This window comes from Neoarius graeffei, chromosome 26 (genome assembly GCF_027579695.1).
Source record: "Neoarius graeffei isolate fNeoGra1 chromosome 26, fNeoGra1.pri, whole genome shotgun sequence".
NCBI classification, from domain to species: Eukaryota; Metazoa; Chordata; class Actinopteri; order Siluriformes; family Ariidae; genus Neoarius; species Neoarius graeffei.
This window is the reverse complement of record NC_083594.1, coordinates 42,900,756-42,918,310: the sequence shown is the minus strand read 5'-3', so window position 1 is coordinate 42,918,310 and position 17,555 is coordinate 42,900,756. Positions and strand designations below refer to the sequence as shown.

The window sequence follows — 17,555 nt, the reverse complement described above, 5'->3', positions numbered from 1 at the left end:
TGGCCGGTGAGTGTAGAAAAAGGAAAGACGTGACTGTTAGTTCTGAGTAAAAACAGTGCAGCATCACAGATAAGAACTGTATCAGATTGAGTTTATGGTGACAAATGAGTACTATTAGAGTGCTTTTGTTTTAAAATTCATGAGTGAATATGGGATGTTTTATGATTAATTGTATTTTAAACATTATAAAATTCTCTTGTTGAATATGATCAGATTGTTCAGTTTTGATTCACTGAATAAAGACATGGCTCTGAAAGTATTTCCACCTGAAAGGCAACTCACAGATGCACTCTGTTTAATATAGTATTGATAGTAACAGTTTCCACACTGATTTTTGTACAGTAAACTTTTTTTTTTATTGAGCAAAGAAAATGTATAATCATTGCAATGATGAAACTTGGATACATTTATTCAATATTTATGGAAGGAGTCTCTATCAGCACTTAACAGAGGTAAAGCTGTTATATTTGATTCCTTACTAATACAATGAGAGTCTCAAGTTAGGGGAATTTTTATTGATGTTCTTTTATACACTCAGCTGTCAGGTTGTGTGTGTGTTTTTTTTTTAAATAAACCTATATTCTGTAGGGGTATTTGTAGGTAAACAGTTACTGATTGTAACTGACATTATTGGGTGGTACAATGGGATAGTGGTTAGCACTGTCGCCTCACAGTGAGAAGGTTCTGGGTTCAAGCCCAGTGGCCGACGAGGGTCTTTCTATGTGGAGTTTGCATGTTCTCCCGTGTCTGTGTGGGTTTCCTCCAGGTGCTCCAGTTTCTCCCACAGTCCAAAGACATGCACGTTAGGTTAATTGGTGGCTCAAAATTGACCGTAGGTGTGAATGTGAGTGTGAATGGTTGTTTGTCTCTATGTGTCGGCCCTGCGATGATCTGGTGACTTGTCCAGGGTGTACCCCGCCTCTCGCCCATAGTCAGCTGGGATAGGCTCCAGCTTGCCCACAACACTGTACAGGGTAAGGGGTTATGGATAATGGATGAATGGATGATATTATTTGGGTAGTGGAGCATTCTCAACACAACAGAGGCACTGACAGTAAATGGGAGCGGCATGTTAGTGGGGGTTACTGTGTATCGAGTGATGCAGCACAACCTGCCAAGCAAAAATATCCATCTATCTGCAGTCCTGATGTCAGAAAATGAACATTGCAATGATGAGGGGTTAAATATGGTCCTCTGGTCTATCGCAGACAATAACTGTAACTTTATGCATCAATACTACGTGAGCTTCATGGCAGGTGTAGGTGATAAATTGGCACTGAGCAATACCGTGCTTTATAGTTTAATGATCGTGTATCGTCCATAAAGCACTGCCAATTGAACTCACAAAAATATGGAGGTAACTGATAAAAACACAAATTCGACTCAGATCAGTATCTTAGACATTGGTGGTGGGTTGGTCTGAAATCAGAATGACGTTTGTGTCTGTCTGGTCTGCTCTCTGAATGATTGTACTTCAAGCTAGTTAATGAAGTTCTGGAATCGAAGCATATTACTGCTCTCAGTGGTCTCACGTCTTCCATCCACTGTAGTGCTAACAAAATTGCCAGCATCTCCCCCGTATATATAGATAGTCCATCACTGATTCGTTTCAAACTTCTAATATTAAATTCTGGGACTATGAATGAGATACTAATTCTATTAGCTGTATTCTTTGAAGTATCTGTGTAGATTTGAACAAAATTGCAATAATTATTTCCTATATAGCTTTTTATTACTTGTGGATGTAAAATAAACTTTTTATCATTGTTCTTTTTGTCAAGCAATGTGAGATGATCTTCTTCTTCTTTGGGTTTTTATGGCAGCTTGCATCCTGGGTGTCGCGCTACTGCCATCTTCTGTATTGGAGTAGTTCCTACTTGTCAGGGTTGTCAAGTTTCCATATCAGTCCTGTTTTCCTTCTTCTTTGCATTATAATGCAATCTCCCTCAGTTTTTATTCATTTAAATCCATTTGTCTAGTCCTGTAGTCCTCAGGAACCTAAATAGCTCTCTTTTACCCTGCATATTGTCTCCACATTCCAATATACTTTTAATGTTATTTTCTACTCTTCCTACCTCCCGTAATTATGCTTTTCTGCTCACCACGAATGTAAAGAGTTTCTATGAGTTACTATAATCCTTCCTGGCAGATCGAACCAATCTGGCCACTTTCCTCTGATCATTTCCGTTTTCTCCAATCCAATCAAATCGTTTCAAGGTCCATCCCCAGTGTCAGAAATAAGGAATTTTAAGCAGACTGTCACAGGACAGACATGTCTGAAATGTTGTCTGTCCGTTCAAATTTCAGCCTGTCCAAATGACAATGTGGCTGGGGGTCCGGGGTCTGCCTTAGGGCCCTGGAAGCTGAAGGGCTTTAGATGCCTGGAGATGGCTTCTCAGCTATTTCCAGGCACATTTTTGTGATCTTCAAAATTAAAAAGCCAAGAAGCCTTTATTTGTCATATTTACACTCAAGCACAGACTTAAGCACACAATAAAATGTAACCTCTGCATTTAACCCATCTGAAGCAGTGAACACACACAAGTGAGCAATGAGCACATACACACACCCAGAACAGTGGGCAGCTATGCTACAGCACCCGGGGAGCAGTTGGGGGTTAGATGCCTTGCTCAAGCCCCATGTTAACCTTACCGCATGTCTTTGAACTGCGGGGGAATCCGGAGCACCCAGAGGAAACCCATGCAGACACGGGGTGAACATGCAAACTCCACACAGAAAGGCCCCTGTCAGCCACTGAGCTTGAACCCAGAACCTTCTTGCTGTGATCACTCTAGATCTTGTAAATAAGTTATTAAAAATAATATATACTCAATGTGCAGAAAGCTTTGCCTGGCTGATCTTTCTCAGGCTGTATACACAGAAATGCAAAAGACCACTCTTTATTGGACTTCGTTTTAGAATGCACATGCTTTCTTTTCTTTGGTGTACTTGTAATTGGTCCATCATAATCTGACATGATTACACAAATGACCAATCGTGCACACAAGATATAAATAATGGATGGTAGAGATCAATAATTATAAAGATTGACTTACATATTTACATGGATGCAATAACAGCAGCTGTCATATGTCTGTAGGTTTGAAAACACATGGCCCTGTCAAAGCAATTGGAAAATCTCAGCATGTATCAGAAGTGGTCAAGTAATCGGACTGTAGTGAATGATAAGACCAGATTTCATCGTCACTTGTCAGCATGACCAGCAGAGGTGCCCAGTCAGCTAACCTCGTACATACCAAAAGATGTACAGGCCCTATACATGTGTGTTCGTGTGTGTTTATTTCTATTCACATTCACTGGATATGAGCAATTGCGCACTCTGATTGGCTACTCTACAACTAGGATATCAGCTCATATACTGTGAGTAGAGAAATACAAAATGGCGGAGCATGTTGCTGAACCAACCAAGGATGAAATAAACACTCTATTCGAAAACAAAGCCCCCCAAAAATACCAAAAAAGGCAACAAAATATTGAATAAAAGTATTTGACTGTAAGAACGTATCTTTTTTTTATCTTTCAAGAATTATTATTAGGGCATTTTTCACAAATTGCTACTGTCATTTTGCCTGTTTATTGAGTGGAAATTATTTTGTCAGACGTTTTGTAGAAAGTTTTTATTTATTGAATTTGCAAAAAATAAAAATGCTCTGTTTCTCAAAATCCAGTGAATGTGGATATAATCAAAGTTATTCCACTCCATCTTGTCGTACATGACTTATAGTCATGATCAAAATATAATAGAAAATAATAGTTTAAGGGGAGTAAAGGTCAGGTGTCCACTTGCTTTTGGCCATATGGTGTATCTGTATCTGTTTATTTCTCCAAATATCCAATAGACTCTCAAGGTTTTTAAGATATTCTTGTGTTATCTTCGATTACACATTTACCTTTTATTTACTTAATGCCAGAGCCAGACGTGCTGCAGAATTATAATCACTTTTCTAATCTGATAAGCTGATATCTATAACACTTTATTCGTAATGGAAACATTTAACATTTCTATGTTCATACATGTGTGCTTTTACAGCGCACTGACCTTTAATATATATGGTCAGCGAGCCATTTTAGTGTTGAGTTGGACATAGAGTGGATATAAAAAATGTACGCACCCCATTAAAATGATAGGTTTTTTTGATGTAAAAAACTGAGACCACGATAAATAATTTCAAAACTTTTCCCACCTTTAATGTGACCTATAACCTGTACAATTCAATTGAAAAACTAACAAATCTGTTTGGGGGAAAAACATAAAAAATAAAAAAAAACATACATAATCTGGTTGCATAAGTGTACACACCCTTAAACTAATACTTTGTTGAAGCACCTTTTGATTTAATTACAGCATTCAGTCTTTTTTGGTTCACACCTGCCATTAGTTAAAATGACTCTGATTAACCCCAAATAAAGTTCAGAGATTTACTCAGTTGCATCTTCCAGCAAAAGCCAGGGTTCACAGAGAGACTGGAAATCTGGGTAGTTTCAAGATGTCTGCTGAAGGGTTGAGTGGTTTGTCAGGCTCCACTCAAATTCTCATCTCATTCTCATCTCATTATCTCTAGCCACTTTATCCTGTTCTACAGGGTCGCAGGCAAGCTGGAGCCTATCCCAGCTGACTACAGGCGAAAGGCGCCACTCAAATCCTTTTTTACTTATTTTCTCTGCTACTAATGGGCAGAATAGTCCTTGCTTTTAATCAAATAGTTACTGGTTCAAGAACAAAACAAAGAAACAAGTCAAATATTAATCATAGAGATGAAAGAAATTTTTGCGCACTACTGCTTTGCAGTTGACTTCTGTTGTTACCACTTGGTTAACACCTAAACACGAACAAACAAATGGCCCAAGTTGACAACGACCAGTCGGTAAATATGAATGAAACGCCGAGATTGAACTTTTTCAGACATGGATACCTTGGTATCTATTCGATCATCAAACAATTTGATCACCCCTGTCGCGGCACACCAAGCAAACAAAATAACCTTGCCATCTACTTGATCATCACCAAACAATTTGATCTCCCCTGTCGTGGCACACCAAGTAAGCAAAACAACTGGAGAAAAGGCAACTGGTATGGTTTCAATGTACAACCCCGATTCCAAAAAAGTTGGGACAAAGTACAAATTGTAAATAAAAACGGAATGCAATAATTTACAAATCTAAAAAACTGATATTGTATTCATAATAGACCATAGACAACATATCAAATGTCGAAAGTGAGACATTTTGAAATTTCATGCCAAATATTGGCTCATTTGAAATTTCATGACAGCAACACATCTCAAAAAAGTTGGGACGGGGCAATAAGAGGCTGAAAAAGTTAAAGGTACAAAAAAGGAACAGCTGGAGGACCAAATTGCAACTCAATAGGTCAATTGGCAATAGGTCATTAACATGACTGGGTATAAAAAGAGCATCTTGGAGTGGCAGCGGCTCTCAGAAGTAAAGATAGGAAGAGGATCACCAATCCCCCTAATTCTGCGCCGACAAATAGTGGAGCAATATCAGAAAGGAGTTCGACAGTGTAAAATTGCAAAGAGTTTGAACATATCATCATCTACAGTGCATAATATCATCAAAAGATTCAGAGAATCTGGAAGAATCTCTGTGCGTAAGGGTCAAGGCCAGAAAACCATACTGGGTGCCCGTGATCTTCGGGCCCTTAGACGGCACTGCATCGCATACAGGCATGCTTCTGTATTGGAAATCACAAAACGGGCTCAGGAATATTTCCAGAGAACATTATCTGTGAACACAATTCACCGTGCCATCCGCCGTTGCCAGCTAAAACTCTATAGTTCAAAGAAGAAGCCGTATCTAAACATGACCCAGAAGCACAGACGTCTTCTCTGGGCCAAGGCTCATTTAAAATGGACTGTGGCAAAGTGGAAAACTGTTCTGTGGTCAGACGAATCAAAATTTGAAGTTCTTTATGGAAATCAGGGACGCCGTGTCATTCGGACTAAAGAGGAGAAGGACGACCCAAGTTGTTATCAGCGCTCAGTTCAGAAGCCTGCATCTCTGATGGTATGGGGTTGCATTAGTGAATGTGGCATGGGCAGCTTACACATTTGGAAAGACACCATCAATGCTGAAAGGTATATCCAGGTTCTAGAGCAACATATGCTCCCATCCAGACGACGTCTCTTTCAGGGAAGACCTTGTATTTTCCAATATGACAATGCCAAACCACATACTGCATCAATTACAGCATCATGGCTGCGTAGAAAAAGGGTCCGGGTACTGAACTGGCCAGCCTGCAGTCCAGATCTTTCACCCATAGAAAACATTTGGTGCATCATAAAACGGATGATACGACAAAAAAGACCTAAGACAGTTGAGCAACTAGAATCCTACATTAGACAAGAATGGGTTAACATTCCTATCCCTAAACTTGAGCAACTTGTCTCCTCAGTCCCCAGACGTTTACAGACTGTTGTAAAGAGAAAAGGGGATGTCTCACAGTGGTAAACATGGCCCTCACTGTCGGGATGAGTGTGGGTGGGCAGGTGTGAGCGGCTGGGTGTTTGGGGTTTATGTTGTTGTGTGATGTGATGCTTTTAATGTTGTATGTTTATATTAAGAAAGGAGAAAGAAAAAAGGGAAAAAGCAATGGCATGGTCATGATTCTGTGAAATGTTGATGTAATGTATTGGTATCCAATATATCTGCTGCTACTGTATAACTCACACTATGCTGTGCTTTTAAAAATTATATTTGGACTATTTTTTTAGAAGGGCCTGACCAGGGACTGGGGTTGCAAATTAGCCAATTGGCTAGAAACCTTTTATGCAACACATCTACACATATTGTTATGGCACTGACTGTGATATTATGTATGTAATAATGTGCGCTGCATTGTCCCTGACAAATAAACTACTAAATAAAATAAAATAAAAATAACTTACAAAGCATCAAAGGGATCTCATTGTTGAAAGGTATCAGTCAGGGGAAGGGTACAAAAAATTTCCAAGGCATTAGATATACCATGGAGCACAGTGAAGACAGTCATCAAGAAGTGGAGAAAATGTGGGACAACAGTAACATTACAGAGAACTGGACTCCATAATTGATGAAAAGACAAGACGAAAACTGATCAGGGAGGCTGCCAAGAGGCCTACAGCAACATTGAAGGAGCTGTAGGAATTTCTGGCAAGTACTGGTTGTGTACTACATGTGACAACAATCTCCCGTATTCTCTATATGGCTGGACTATGGGGTAGGGTCGTAAGACGGAAGCCTTTTCTTACAAAGAAAAACATCTAAATTTTGCAGAAAAATAAAAAATACATCAACTCTCCGGCGGCACGGTGGTGTAGTGATTAGCTCTGTCACCTCACAGCAAGAAGATCTGGGTTCGAGCCCCGTGGCCGGCAAGGGCCTTTCTGTGCAGAGTTTGCATGTTCTCCCCGTGTCTGTGTGGGTTTCCTCCAGGTGCTCCGGTTTCCCCCACAGTCCAAAGACATGCAGGTTAGGTTAACTGGTGACTCTAAATTGACCGTAGGTGTGAATGTGAGTGTGAATGGTTGTCTGTGTCTATGTGTCAGCTCTGTGATGACCTGGCGACTTGTCCAGGGTGTACCCCGCCTTTCAACTGTAGTCAGCTGGGATAGGCTCCAGCTTGCCAGCGACTCTGTAGAATAGGATAAAGCGGCTAGAGATAATGAGAGATGAGACATAAACTCTCCTAAAAGCATGTGGGAAAATGTGTTATAGTCTGATGAAACCAAGGTGGAACTTTTTGGCCACAGTTCCAAAGGGTATGTTTGGCACAAAAACAACACTGTGCATTACCAAAACAACACCGTACCCACAGTGAAGCATGGTGGTGGCAGCATCATGTTTTGGGGTTGTTTTTCTTCAGCTGGAACAGGGGCTTTAGTCAAGGTGGAGGGAATTATGAACAGTTCTAAATACCAGTCAATTTTGGCCCAACACCTTCAGGTGTCTGCTAGAAGGCTGAAGATGAAGAGGAATTTCATCTTTCAGCACGACAGTGACCCCAAGCATCCATCAAAATCAACAAAAGAATGGCTTCACCAGAAGAAAATTAATGTTTTGGAATGGCCCAGCCAGAGCCCAGACCTAAATCCAATTGAAAATCTGTGGGGTGACCTGAAGAGGGCTGTGCACAAGAGATGCCCTCGCAATCTGACAGATTTGGAGCGCCTTTGCAAGGAAGAGTGGGCAAATATTGCCAAGTCTAGATGTAGCAGGCTGATAGACTCCTACCCAAAAAGACTGAATGCTGTAGTTAAATCAAAAGGTGCTTCAAGAAAGCATTAGTTTAAGGGTGTGCACACTTGTGCAGCCAGCTTATTGTACATTTTTTATTTTTTATGTTTTTCCCCCTCACAGATTTGTTTGTTTTTCAATTGAATTGTACAGGTTATAGGTTGGGCATCACGGTGGTGTAGTGGTTAGCACTGTCGCCTCACAGCAAGAAGGTCCTAGGTTTGAGACCAGCAGCCAACGAGGGCTTTTCTGTGTGGAGTTTGCATGTTCTCCCCATGTCTGTGTGGGTTTCCTCTGGGTGGGTTTCCCCCACAGTCCAATGACATGCAGGTTAGGCTAACTGCTGGCTCTAAGTTGACCGTAGGTGTGAATGGTTGTTTGTCTCTATGTGTCAGCCCTGCGATGATCTGGCAACTTGTCTAGGGAGTACCCTGCCTCTGGGATAGGCTCCAGCTTGCCTGTGACCCTGTACAGGATAAGCGGCTACAGATAATGGATGGATGGATGGATGGATGGATGGATGGATGCTTTGTATCATTGTCCTGCTGGAAGATCCAAAAACGACCCAGTTTTAGTTTCCTGACAGAGGCAGCCAATTCTTGATTTAAAATGTCCTGGTATTTCATGGAGTTCATGATGCCATGGGCCCTAACAAGGTTTCCAGAGCCTTTGGAGGAAAAACTTCCACCATATTTTACAGTTGGGATGGGGTTCTTTTCATTACAGCCATCCTTCTTTTTACGCCAAACCCACCTTGAGTGTTTATTGCCAAAAAGCTCCATTTCTGTTACATCAGACCATATGTTCCTTGTGTTGCAAGAATCAAAATGAGAAATAAGTTCACTTAAAGAAAAAACAATAAAATTCATGAAGTGAAACATCAAATCATGTGCTGTTATATTGTTTTGAGTGCAATACAGGCCAAAGATAATCTACGAAACATCGTTTTCAGGTTTAATTTCAATTTCAACATACAGTACCATCCCAACTTTTTCTGATTTTGGAGTTGTAATTGGAAAATTATGAGTGGAATTTATTATCATTTAAATCCTACAGTGTTATAGAGTCCAATGACAATGTATACATCTTGATATACGGTAGCACCTCTACCATTAATGTCTCCTTTATATCTATGAGAATTTAAAATTTGTTTGCTTGTTTTTATGTTCTTTTTTTCCTTTTAGTATTTTTAAAAATGAAAATACTTTTATTTTAAGGGAAAGCCATGGCCTAATGGTTAGAGAAACAGCTTTGGGACCAAAAGGCCATTGGTTTGATTACCAGGACTGGCAGAAGTGACCTTGGGCAAGGCACCTAACCTTCAACTGCTCCAGTGAGAGTGGTGGTGTACCTTGTGTCTGATTAGCCAAAGAAAAACTGGTGATGTGGTTATCGGTTCGGGTGGTGCCCAGCCGAAACCAAATATAAAAAAGGAGTAAATCAATATTCAACATTCCAAATCAAAAGAAAGACAGCTTTATTTTACGTCCTCATATTGTATTGTAGCATATCAGTTTGATTTTGTTTTGACAATAACAGTTATTTTTCAGTTGATACTGTTTGTACCACAGTGCAGCCCAATTGGTGATTTTTATTTAATTTATTTATTATTGATTGATTTTTGTATGACATGAAAAAAAAACTATATTAGACTTTAGTTGTGACCTTCTATGAACCTGTGTGGCGATATTAAAACAGTTACAGTAATACACAGCTCTTTGATAACAAGTGCAAATAAAGAAGTTTAAGCCACTTATCTTTGTTTAATCTTTATCAAATTGCTGACGGCTATGATATTTTAGCCTGAGTAAATAAGTGACCGAGAATGAAATAAGGAACGCGGTGTTGGTTAGGGGTATATAAAGGGGTTGATACTTTTTGTGAACTACGCATAGGCATCATGGGCAAGCTTCTGATTTGTGTTGGTGAGTTAGAACCTCAGTGTACTTTACTTTCTTTACCATGACATTTTATAATAGAATACTTATGATTGAAATATCTATAAAGATAAATGTCACAAATATTAAACCTTTGGTGCTTCGAATGTCTATGATTTATACAATATAAATCTCTATATAATATATTTCATTTCTATCTGTGTATTTTCTTATTAACAATAGTAGGCTTGAGTATTGCAAACAATTATGCAACATAGATAAATAAACTAAATGATAATATTACCAGGTGGCACGGTGGTGTAGTGGTTAGCACTGTCGCCTCACAGCAAGAAGGTCCGGGTTCGAGCCCTGTGACCGGCGAGGGCCTTTCTGTGCGGAGTTTGCGTGTTCTCCGCGTGGGTTTGCTCCAGGTGCTCTGGTTTCCCCCAAAGACATCCAGGTTAGGTCAACTGGCGACTCTAAATTGACCGTAGGTGTGAATGGTTGTCTGTGTCTATGTGTCAGCCCTGTGATGACCTGGCGACTTGTCCAGGGTGTACCCCGCCTTTCGCCCGTAGTCAGCTGGGATAGGCTCCAGCTTGCCTGCGACCCTGTAGAACAGGATAAAGCGGCTAGAGATAATGAGATGAGATAATATTACCTTTACTGTAGTGTCAACTTATTAGCGACCTATGATTTGTCCCTGTTAATATATTTCACAGCATACAATATGCAGAAGAATTGTAGAGTTGTGTCAGAATATGTTGAGATATAAAGTGTCTTCATTTCATTTCCAGGACTGGCTCTCCTGCTGCACGTGCAGCTAGGTAAGCTCATTTTCTTGTTGAAATAGCATACAGATATGTAATTTTCTCTGTACATGGTTCAGTGCCACTGTGCAGATAAAGATCTAAACTAATTTAAATTGAAGACCTTTTTAAGTAATTCCAAAATCCCTTTCCCTAGGATCCTCCTACATCCTGTCATGTTACTTCACCAACTGGGGACAGTATAGACCTGGAGCCGGAAAGTACATGCCCACCAATGTTGACCCATGCTTGTGTGACCATCTGATTTATGCTTTTGCTGGAATGAACAACAATGAGATTGCAACATATGAGTGGGATGATGTGAAGCTTTATGGAGAGTTCCAGGCCTTGAAGAACCAGTATGTTGATTTATTCTGAGTTGATATCCAACTGGGTTGGTTTGGTTAAACTTGCATACTGTATTTCTAATTCGTAAAGATAAACCAGTTTTCTTCCCCTATTGTGTACATACATGTTCTGCTAAAGAGAGAAAACTTAAATATTCCTTATGTTCTCAACAGAAACAGCAACCTGAAGACCCTTCTGGCTATCGGTGGCTGGAACTTCGGCACTGCCAAGTATGTAAAGTCTTGTGATCTGATTCAAACAATATAAAAAGCAGCCCTGTCACTTATTCAGTTCTTGACTATCTTAGGTTCTCTGCTATGGTGGCCACCTCTGCTACCCGTCAGACTTTCATCAGCTCTGTGATTAAGTTCCTGAGGCAGTATGAGTTTGATGGTCTGGACATTGACTGGGAGTATCCTGGTTCCCGTGGTAGCCCTTCTCAGGACAAACAACTCTTCACCACCTTGGTTCAGGTATTCACTGGCATGAAAAACAGCCCACAAAGATGTAGGTTTCAATGTGAGAAGCACTTGTGCCTTAACCAGACAGATTTATAGAAATTTGCAAGTTTCTCTGCTACTACTGGTTTCCTGGCCCCTCCTCCTCTCCGCTCCTGCCCAGCCCACTTAAGACTGCTGTCTATCCTGGTTCCCTGTTGATGGAATGACCTTTCCATTGAGGTCAGAATTGCCAACTCCCTGACCACCTTCAAGTACAGACTGAAGACTCGCCTCTTGAGGGTGCACCTCTCCCTTTCTTCCCTGCCCACTGCGTAACTGTGTTTTGGTTTAGACCAACCCAGGCTGTGTACTGTCTAGCCTGGGGTTAGCCATTTGAGTTCTCTATTTAGTTGTACTTTGTATGGTTGGTTTGTTTCCTTGGCTGTTTGGTGAGAATTGGTACTTCAACAGAATATTACGCTCAGTATTATTTTGTCACTTGTTCAGTTGGCACTAGAACTTTCTTGTCTAGAAGTGCAGCACTTTGTGTACCTGACTTTTGCACTCGTTGTATGTCACTCTGTATAAGAGCATCTGCTAAATACCATGTAATGTAATACAAATTTATATCCCTTTCAAATTTATAGTCATTTTGTGTTAGTTTCCGCCCAACAGTTATCTCTCACTTTACCAATCTCACAAGAGACTGTTTTTACTCTCCTTTCTATCTGCTTACTGATCTTGCCACATCTGCTTCCAATAGGAAATGATGGCTGCCTTTGTGGCTGAGGGCAAACAGACCAACCGTCCTCGTCTTTTGTTGACTGCTGCAGTCTCTGCTGGCAAAGCTACCATCGAATCTGGATACCAGATCGCTCAGATTGGCCAGTTCGTATAGAGTCCTTTTAGTAATTTTGACAGAGAATCAACAGTTTCTCCTGTAAGCTGACCTCTATATCTGTCTTCCACAGGGTCCTAGACTACTTCCATGTCATGACATATGATTTCAATGGGCCTTGGGAGCAAAAGACTGGTGAGAACAGCCCTCTGTATGCTGGACCATCTGACCAGGGATCTTACATCTACTTCAATGTGGTAAGTGTACCTCAATATCAAACCCAGTAAATAATAATACGTCTAATTTCTGGCGAGATCTAAATTCCTTTCTCCACCACTTCAGAACTATGCTATGAACTACTGGAAGAGCAATGGTGCTCCTGCTGAGAAGCTTCTTGTTGGATTCCCCACCTATGGACACACCTTCAAGCTGGCTAGCTCTGCCAACACTGGTGTGGGAGCTCCCACTGCTGGACCTGGACCTGCTGGACCTTACACCAGGCAAGCTGGATTCTGGGCTTACTATGAGGTGAGGATCAAGATACCTTGTAATTTACTTTGACATTCTATCCTACAGTCATTAATTTGGCTTGATCTCACATTTTAATTCAATCCTTTCTTTCCAGATCTGTACCTTCCTGTCTCAAGGAGCCACTCAGGCTTGGGATGCCCCTCAGGATGTGCCATATGCCTACAACAGTCAGAATGTTTGGGTTGGCTATGACAACATCAAGAGCTTCCAGATCAAGGTATTTTCTATTCACATGACTCTAGATGTCTGTAGATTGGCCAAAGGAAGATTTGGACCATAAATGGTTTGTAAGTACATGGCTCTGCATCTAGAGTACTTAGTATGTTTATCCATCCATCCATTATCCATAACCACTTATCCTGTGCAGGGTCATGGGCAAGCTAGAGCCTATCCCAGCTGACTATGGGTGAGAGGCAGGGTACACCCTGGACAAGTCGCCAGGTCATCGTAGGGCTGACACATAAAGACAAACAACCATTCACACTCAGACCTATGGTCAATTTAGAGCCACCAATTAGCCTAACTTGCATGTCTTTGGACTGTGTGGGAAACCGGAACACCCGAAGGAAACCCACACAGACACGGGGAGAACATGCAAACTCCACACAGAAAGGCCCCTGTCAGCTACTGGGCTCGAACCCAGAACCTTCTTGCTGTGAGGCGACAGTGCTAATCACTACACCACCATGCTGTCCCAGTATGTTTATCCATCCATCCATCCATCCATCCATTATCTTTAGCCACTTATCCTGTTCTACAGGGTTGCAGGCAAGCTGGAGCCTATCCCATCTGACTATGGGTGAGAGGCGGGATACACCCTGGACAAGTTGCCAGGTTATCGCAGGGCTGACACAGAGACAAACAACCATTCACATTCACACCTACGGTCAATTTAGAGCCACCAATTATCCTAACCTGCATATCTTTGGACTGTGGGCGAAACTGGAGCACCCAGAGGAAACCCATGCAGACGTGGGGAGAACATGCAAACTCCACACAGAAAGGCCCCTGTCAGCCACTGGGCTCAAACCCAGAACCTTCTTGCTGTGAGGTGACAGTGCTAATCACTACACCACCATGCTGCCCCAGTATGTTTATATGCACACTAATATTTGGAATTTGATACAGACTGTGCAAACAGCATATTCCATTTGGATATTCAGAATTTGTCCTTTTCTCAAATTTAGCATTTTCCGATTAAGACGTTGCATCTGCTGACATTTTTTGGGTTTTAGCATTCTTTGAGCGTGTATACAGTGTATTTGGAATATGCGTCTCAGTTGGGGTTTTTATAGCAGTTTGCGATACATGGCCTCTTGCCTGTTTATGGTCAGCTCTGTGCATTGTACACAAACCAGCATGGTAGTGTTTTACATTAAGCGGAGTAAGGACAGCTGCATCGAAATGGAAATATTAGTGGAGCACTCATTTTCATTTCACATTGTAAACAGCTTTGTAATAATATTGTCTTTTTCAGAATATTTTGTGCATGTAACTATAGTGAGTTGTTCTGTTATTCTTTCAAAATCCTATAGCTTAACTGGTTGAAGAAAAGCAACTTTGGAGGTGCGATGGTGTGGTCTCTGGACCTGGATGACTTCAGTGGCACCTTCTGCAAACAGGGCAAATACCCTCTGATCAACACCATCAAGACTGCCCTGGGAACTGGCCAGAGTGAGTTGGACAAGTCCAAGTATTTTGCCAGTTAGAGTAAATTTACTGCATGAATAAACCCTCTTGCTGCAACTCCTGTACCCATGACCTGGGTTCTACATATATTATTGAATCTAGTAAAGAATACTGAATCACACACACACACACACACACAGAAACATCCATTTATCTGATGCTTTTTCTCTTCTAGGTTGCTCAGCTCCTTCCCAGCCTCTGCCCCCTGTAACTCCTGCCCCTGCTACTCAGGCCCCTGTTCCTCCTAGTGGTGGTGGTAGCAGCAGTGGTGGTAGCAGCAGTGGTGGTAGCAGCAGTGGTGGTAGCAGCAGTGGCAGCGGCTTCTGTGCTGGCAAGGCTGATGGACTTTACCCCGATCCCAGCAGCAAGAACGAGTTCTACAACTGCGCCGATGGTAAGACCTACCTCGAGCACTGTGCCGCTGGCCTGGTCTTTGATACTAGCTGCTCTTGCTGTAACTGGTCTTAAATCCAAGTCTATAAATCTGAGTCCCTATAAGCTGCTCTTGTCCTGATTGGTCTGATTGCTTTTTAGTCATGTTAATCTATATTCTGAAATAAAGATAAGCCAGCAAACTTACATTGTATGTGTGGTTTCATCTGCTGAGTCAGGGAAAAAATGCCCATATCTCAAGCTGCTATAAGTCAGACTGAAAAGCTGGTTATCAGCTACTATCTGCTTCAGAGCTGCACAGAGCAGGTCTGAATGAGCTGCAAGCTCACAGACAATAACAAAGATGCATGTTTCCACTTCAACAAGGCCTTGTGTTGTAGCTAGTTAGTAAGCATTCTCCAGCTAGCTCAGCATCATCACCGTGTTTTGACCTTGCAGATCATGGGATCAACGAGTGGTATGATGATTCACCAGAACGCCAATGTTGTCACTGATAGTTAGGTGTCCTGTTTAGTGTGTATACAATACATATTCTAATCAAATGTCTATTACTTGCCTCTCACTGCCATGAGATTAAGCTGTGCTGTAGAGAGGAGTGCAGCACAACCCGCGTTATAAAAGGAGTCTCACAGTGCTTGCAATATAATTTTTTTTCTACCAAAGCTTTTAACGGTGATCAAACATACTGGTCAACAAAATCAATACTTGTATGCATACACTCAAGAGTCTCGAGTTCAGATTCTGAAGGAGGACTTGGTGTCAGATCTACTGTCGGTCCTATCCAATGCAAATAAAAAAAGCAACCCACATTTAAATGCTAATTATTCTGAACAAAAATGACACTAAATTCAAAACTAAAGCATGTAATCACTTAAAACTCTCAATTTTAACATTATAAATTCAAAACATTCATCCATTCCAGAAATGGGTGGGTGGGGAGGGACGGGCATGTCAAGGAAGTCAAATAGTTGTAGAAGCTTGACATACAGTATACACTCACTGGCCACTTTATTAGGTACATCCATCCCCCTGCTGTTTTATGCAGTTCTTTAATCAGCCAGTCCCTTGACAGCAGACAGCACCATGCAGATACAAATCAAGAGCTTCAGTTCATGTTTACGTCAAACATCAGAATGGGAAAAAGTATGATCTCAAAGTGTGACTTTCACTGTGGCATGTGTGTTGGTTTGAGCCAGACGGACTAGTTTGAGTATTTCAGAAACTGCTGACCTCCTGGGGTTTTCACACACAACAGTCTCTACACAGAATGGTGCGAAAAACAAAAAACACTGAGTGAGTGACAGTTCTGTGGGTGGAAACAAATGCCTTGTTGATAAGAGAGGTCAGAGGAAAATGGCCAGATTGGTTCGAGCTGCCAGAAAGGATATAACAACTCTTTACAAATGTAGCAGAGTGGTAAAAATATAACTATAGCGACTACGCCACCTGGGGAATTGCGCCCCAGGAAGTCTAACAAAAATATAACATTAACACAATTAAGGACACAGGTATGTGCACATCGAAACAACCAGAGATGTGATATACAAAAATTCTTTTTATTACAAACCAAAGATCATACATCAATCTTTTTAATAAATTCTGGTACCAAAAAAACCCAAACATTAAAATTCTCATTCTAAAAGGACCGTTCATAGGGTGCAGGGCTTAATGCCTTCTGCTACTAGGTAGTGGGGGAAGAACAGGGCCTTCGTTACTGCAATAAAAGGGGTACAATTAAGCTAGGAAAAAGATACAAAACCACACCAAAAATGAACACAAAAATAATAAAAATCAAACCACAGCACACACACACAAAAAAAAAAACAAATCACCAAACGTGCACAAAGGAAAAGGGCTGAGAGAAGAGGATTCCACCACCAAACTGCTTGGGCCTGTCAGCAACCTGTCTACCACCCACACACACTCACACAATTGGAGAAAAATAACACAATATTAGAATCTACTCCAGGGCACGCACAGATGTGCGGTCAGGGTAGGCAGGGTAGGCACTGCCTACCTTAGGTAAATTTCATTAAAATAAAAACCAACACGTGTTTTTAAAAAATATATTGTTGAGAGTTCACAATGTGCAATATGGGTTTTTGATCGGTCTTCAGAGACGTAAATGTACTTTTAACAACTCATTTGTTCCAACTCAATGTTTTGGAACAAATGAGTTGTTAAAAGTACATTTACGTCTCCGAAGACCGATCAAAAACCCAAGTTATCGCACGACGCAAAGCACCCAGGCTTTGGCAGGTTGTCGCGGGAACGCGCAATCCTCCGCTCGCATTTCGAAGACCAGGGTAGGTTCCCTTTGGGTCTGCCTGTCTTGACTTCAACGCTGCCAATATAGGGGGGTTGCGCATGCGTA

At 41.3% G+C, this 17,555-nt stretch overlaps 1 protein-coding gene across 1 annotated transcript; it reads left to right on the top strand.

The window, feature by feature from the left end:
* Positions 1-10,156: 10,156 nt before the first annotated feature.
* On the top strand, positions 10,157-15,256 carry LOC132874240 (acidic mammalian chitinase-like). Its single transcript, XM_060910245.1, has 11 exons — positions 10,157-10,181; positions 10,931-10,960; positions 11,100-11,301; positions 11,464-11,520; positions 11,598-11,763; positions 12,494-12,618; positions 12,702-12,825; positions 12,911-13,096; positions 13,194-13,316; positions 14,635-14,773; positions 14,964-15,256. The coding sequence occupies exons 1-11, from the start codon at positions 10,157-10,159 to the stop codon at positions 15,254-15,256; spliced, it is 1,470 nt and encodes a 489-aa protein (XP_060766228.1).
* Positions 15,257-17,555: the final 2,299 nt, after the last annotated feature.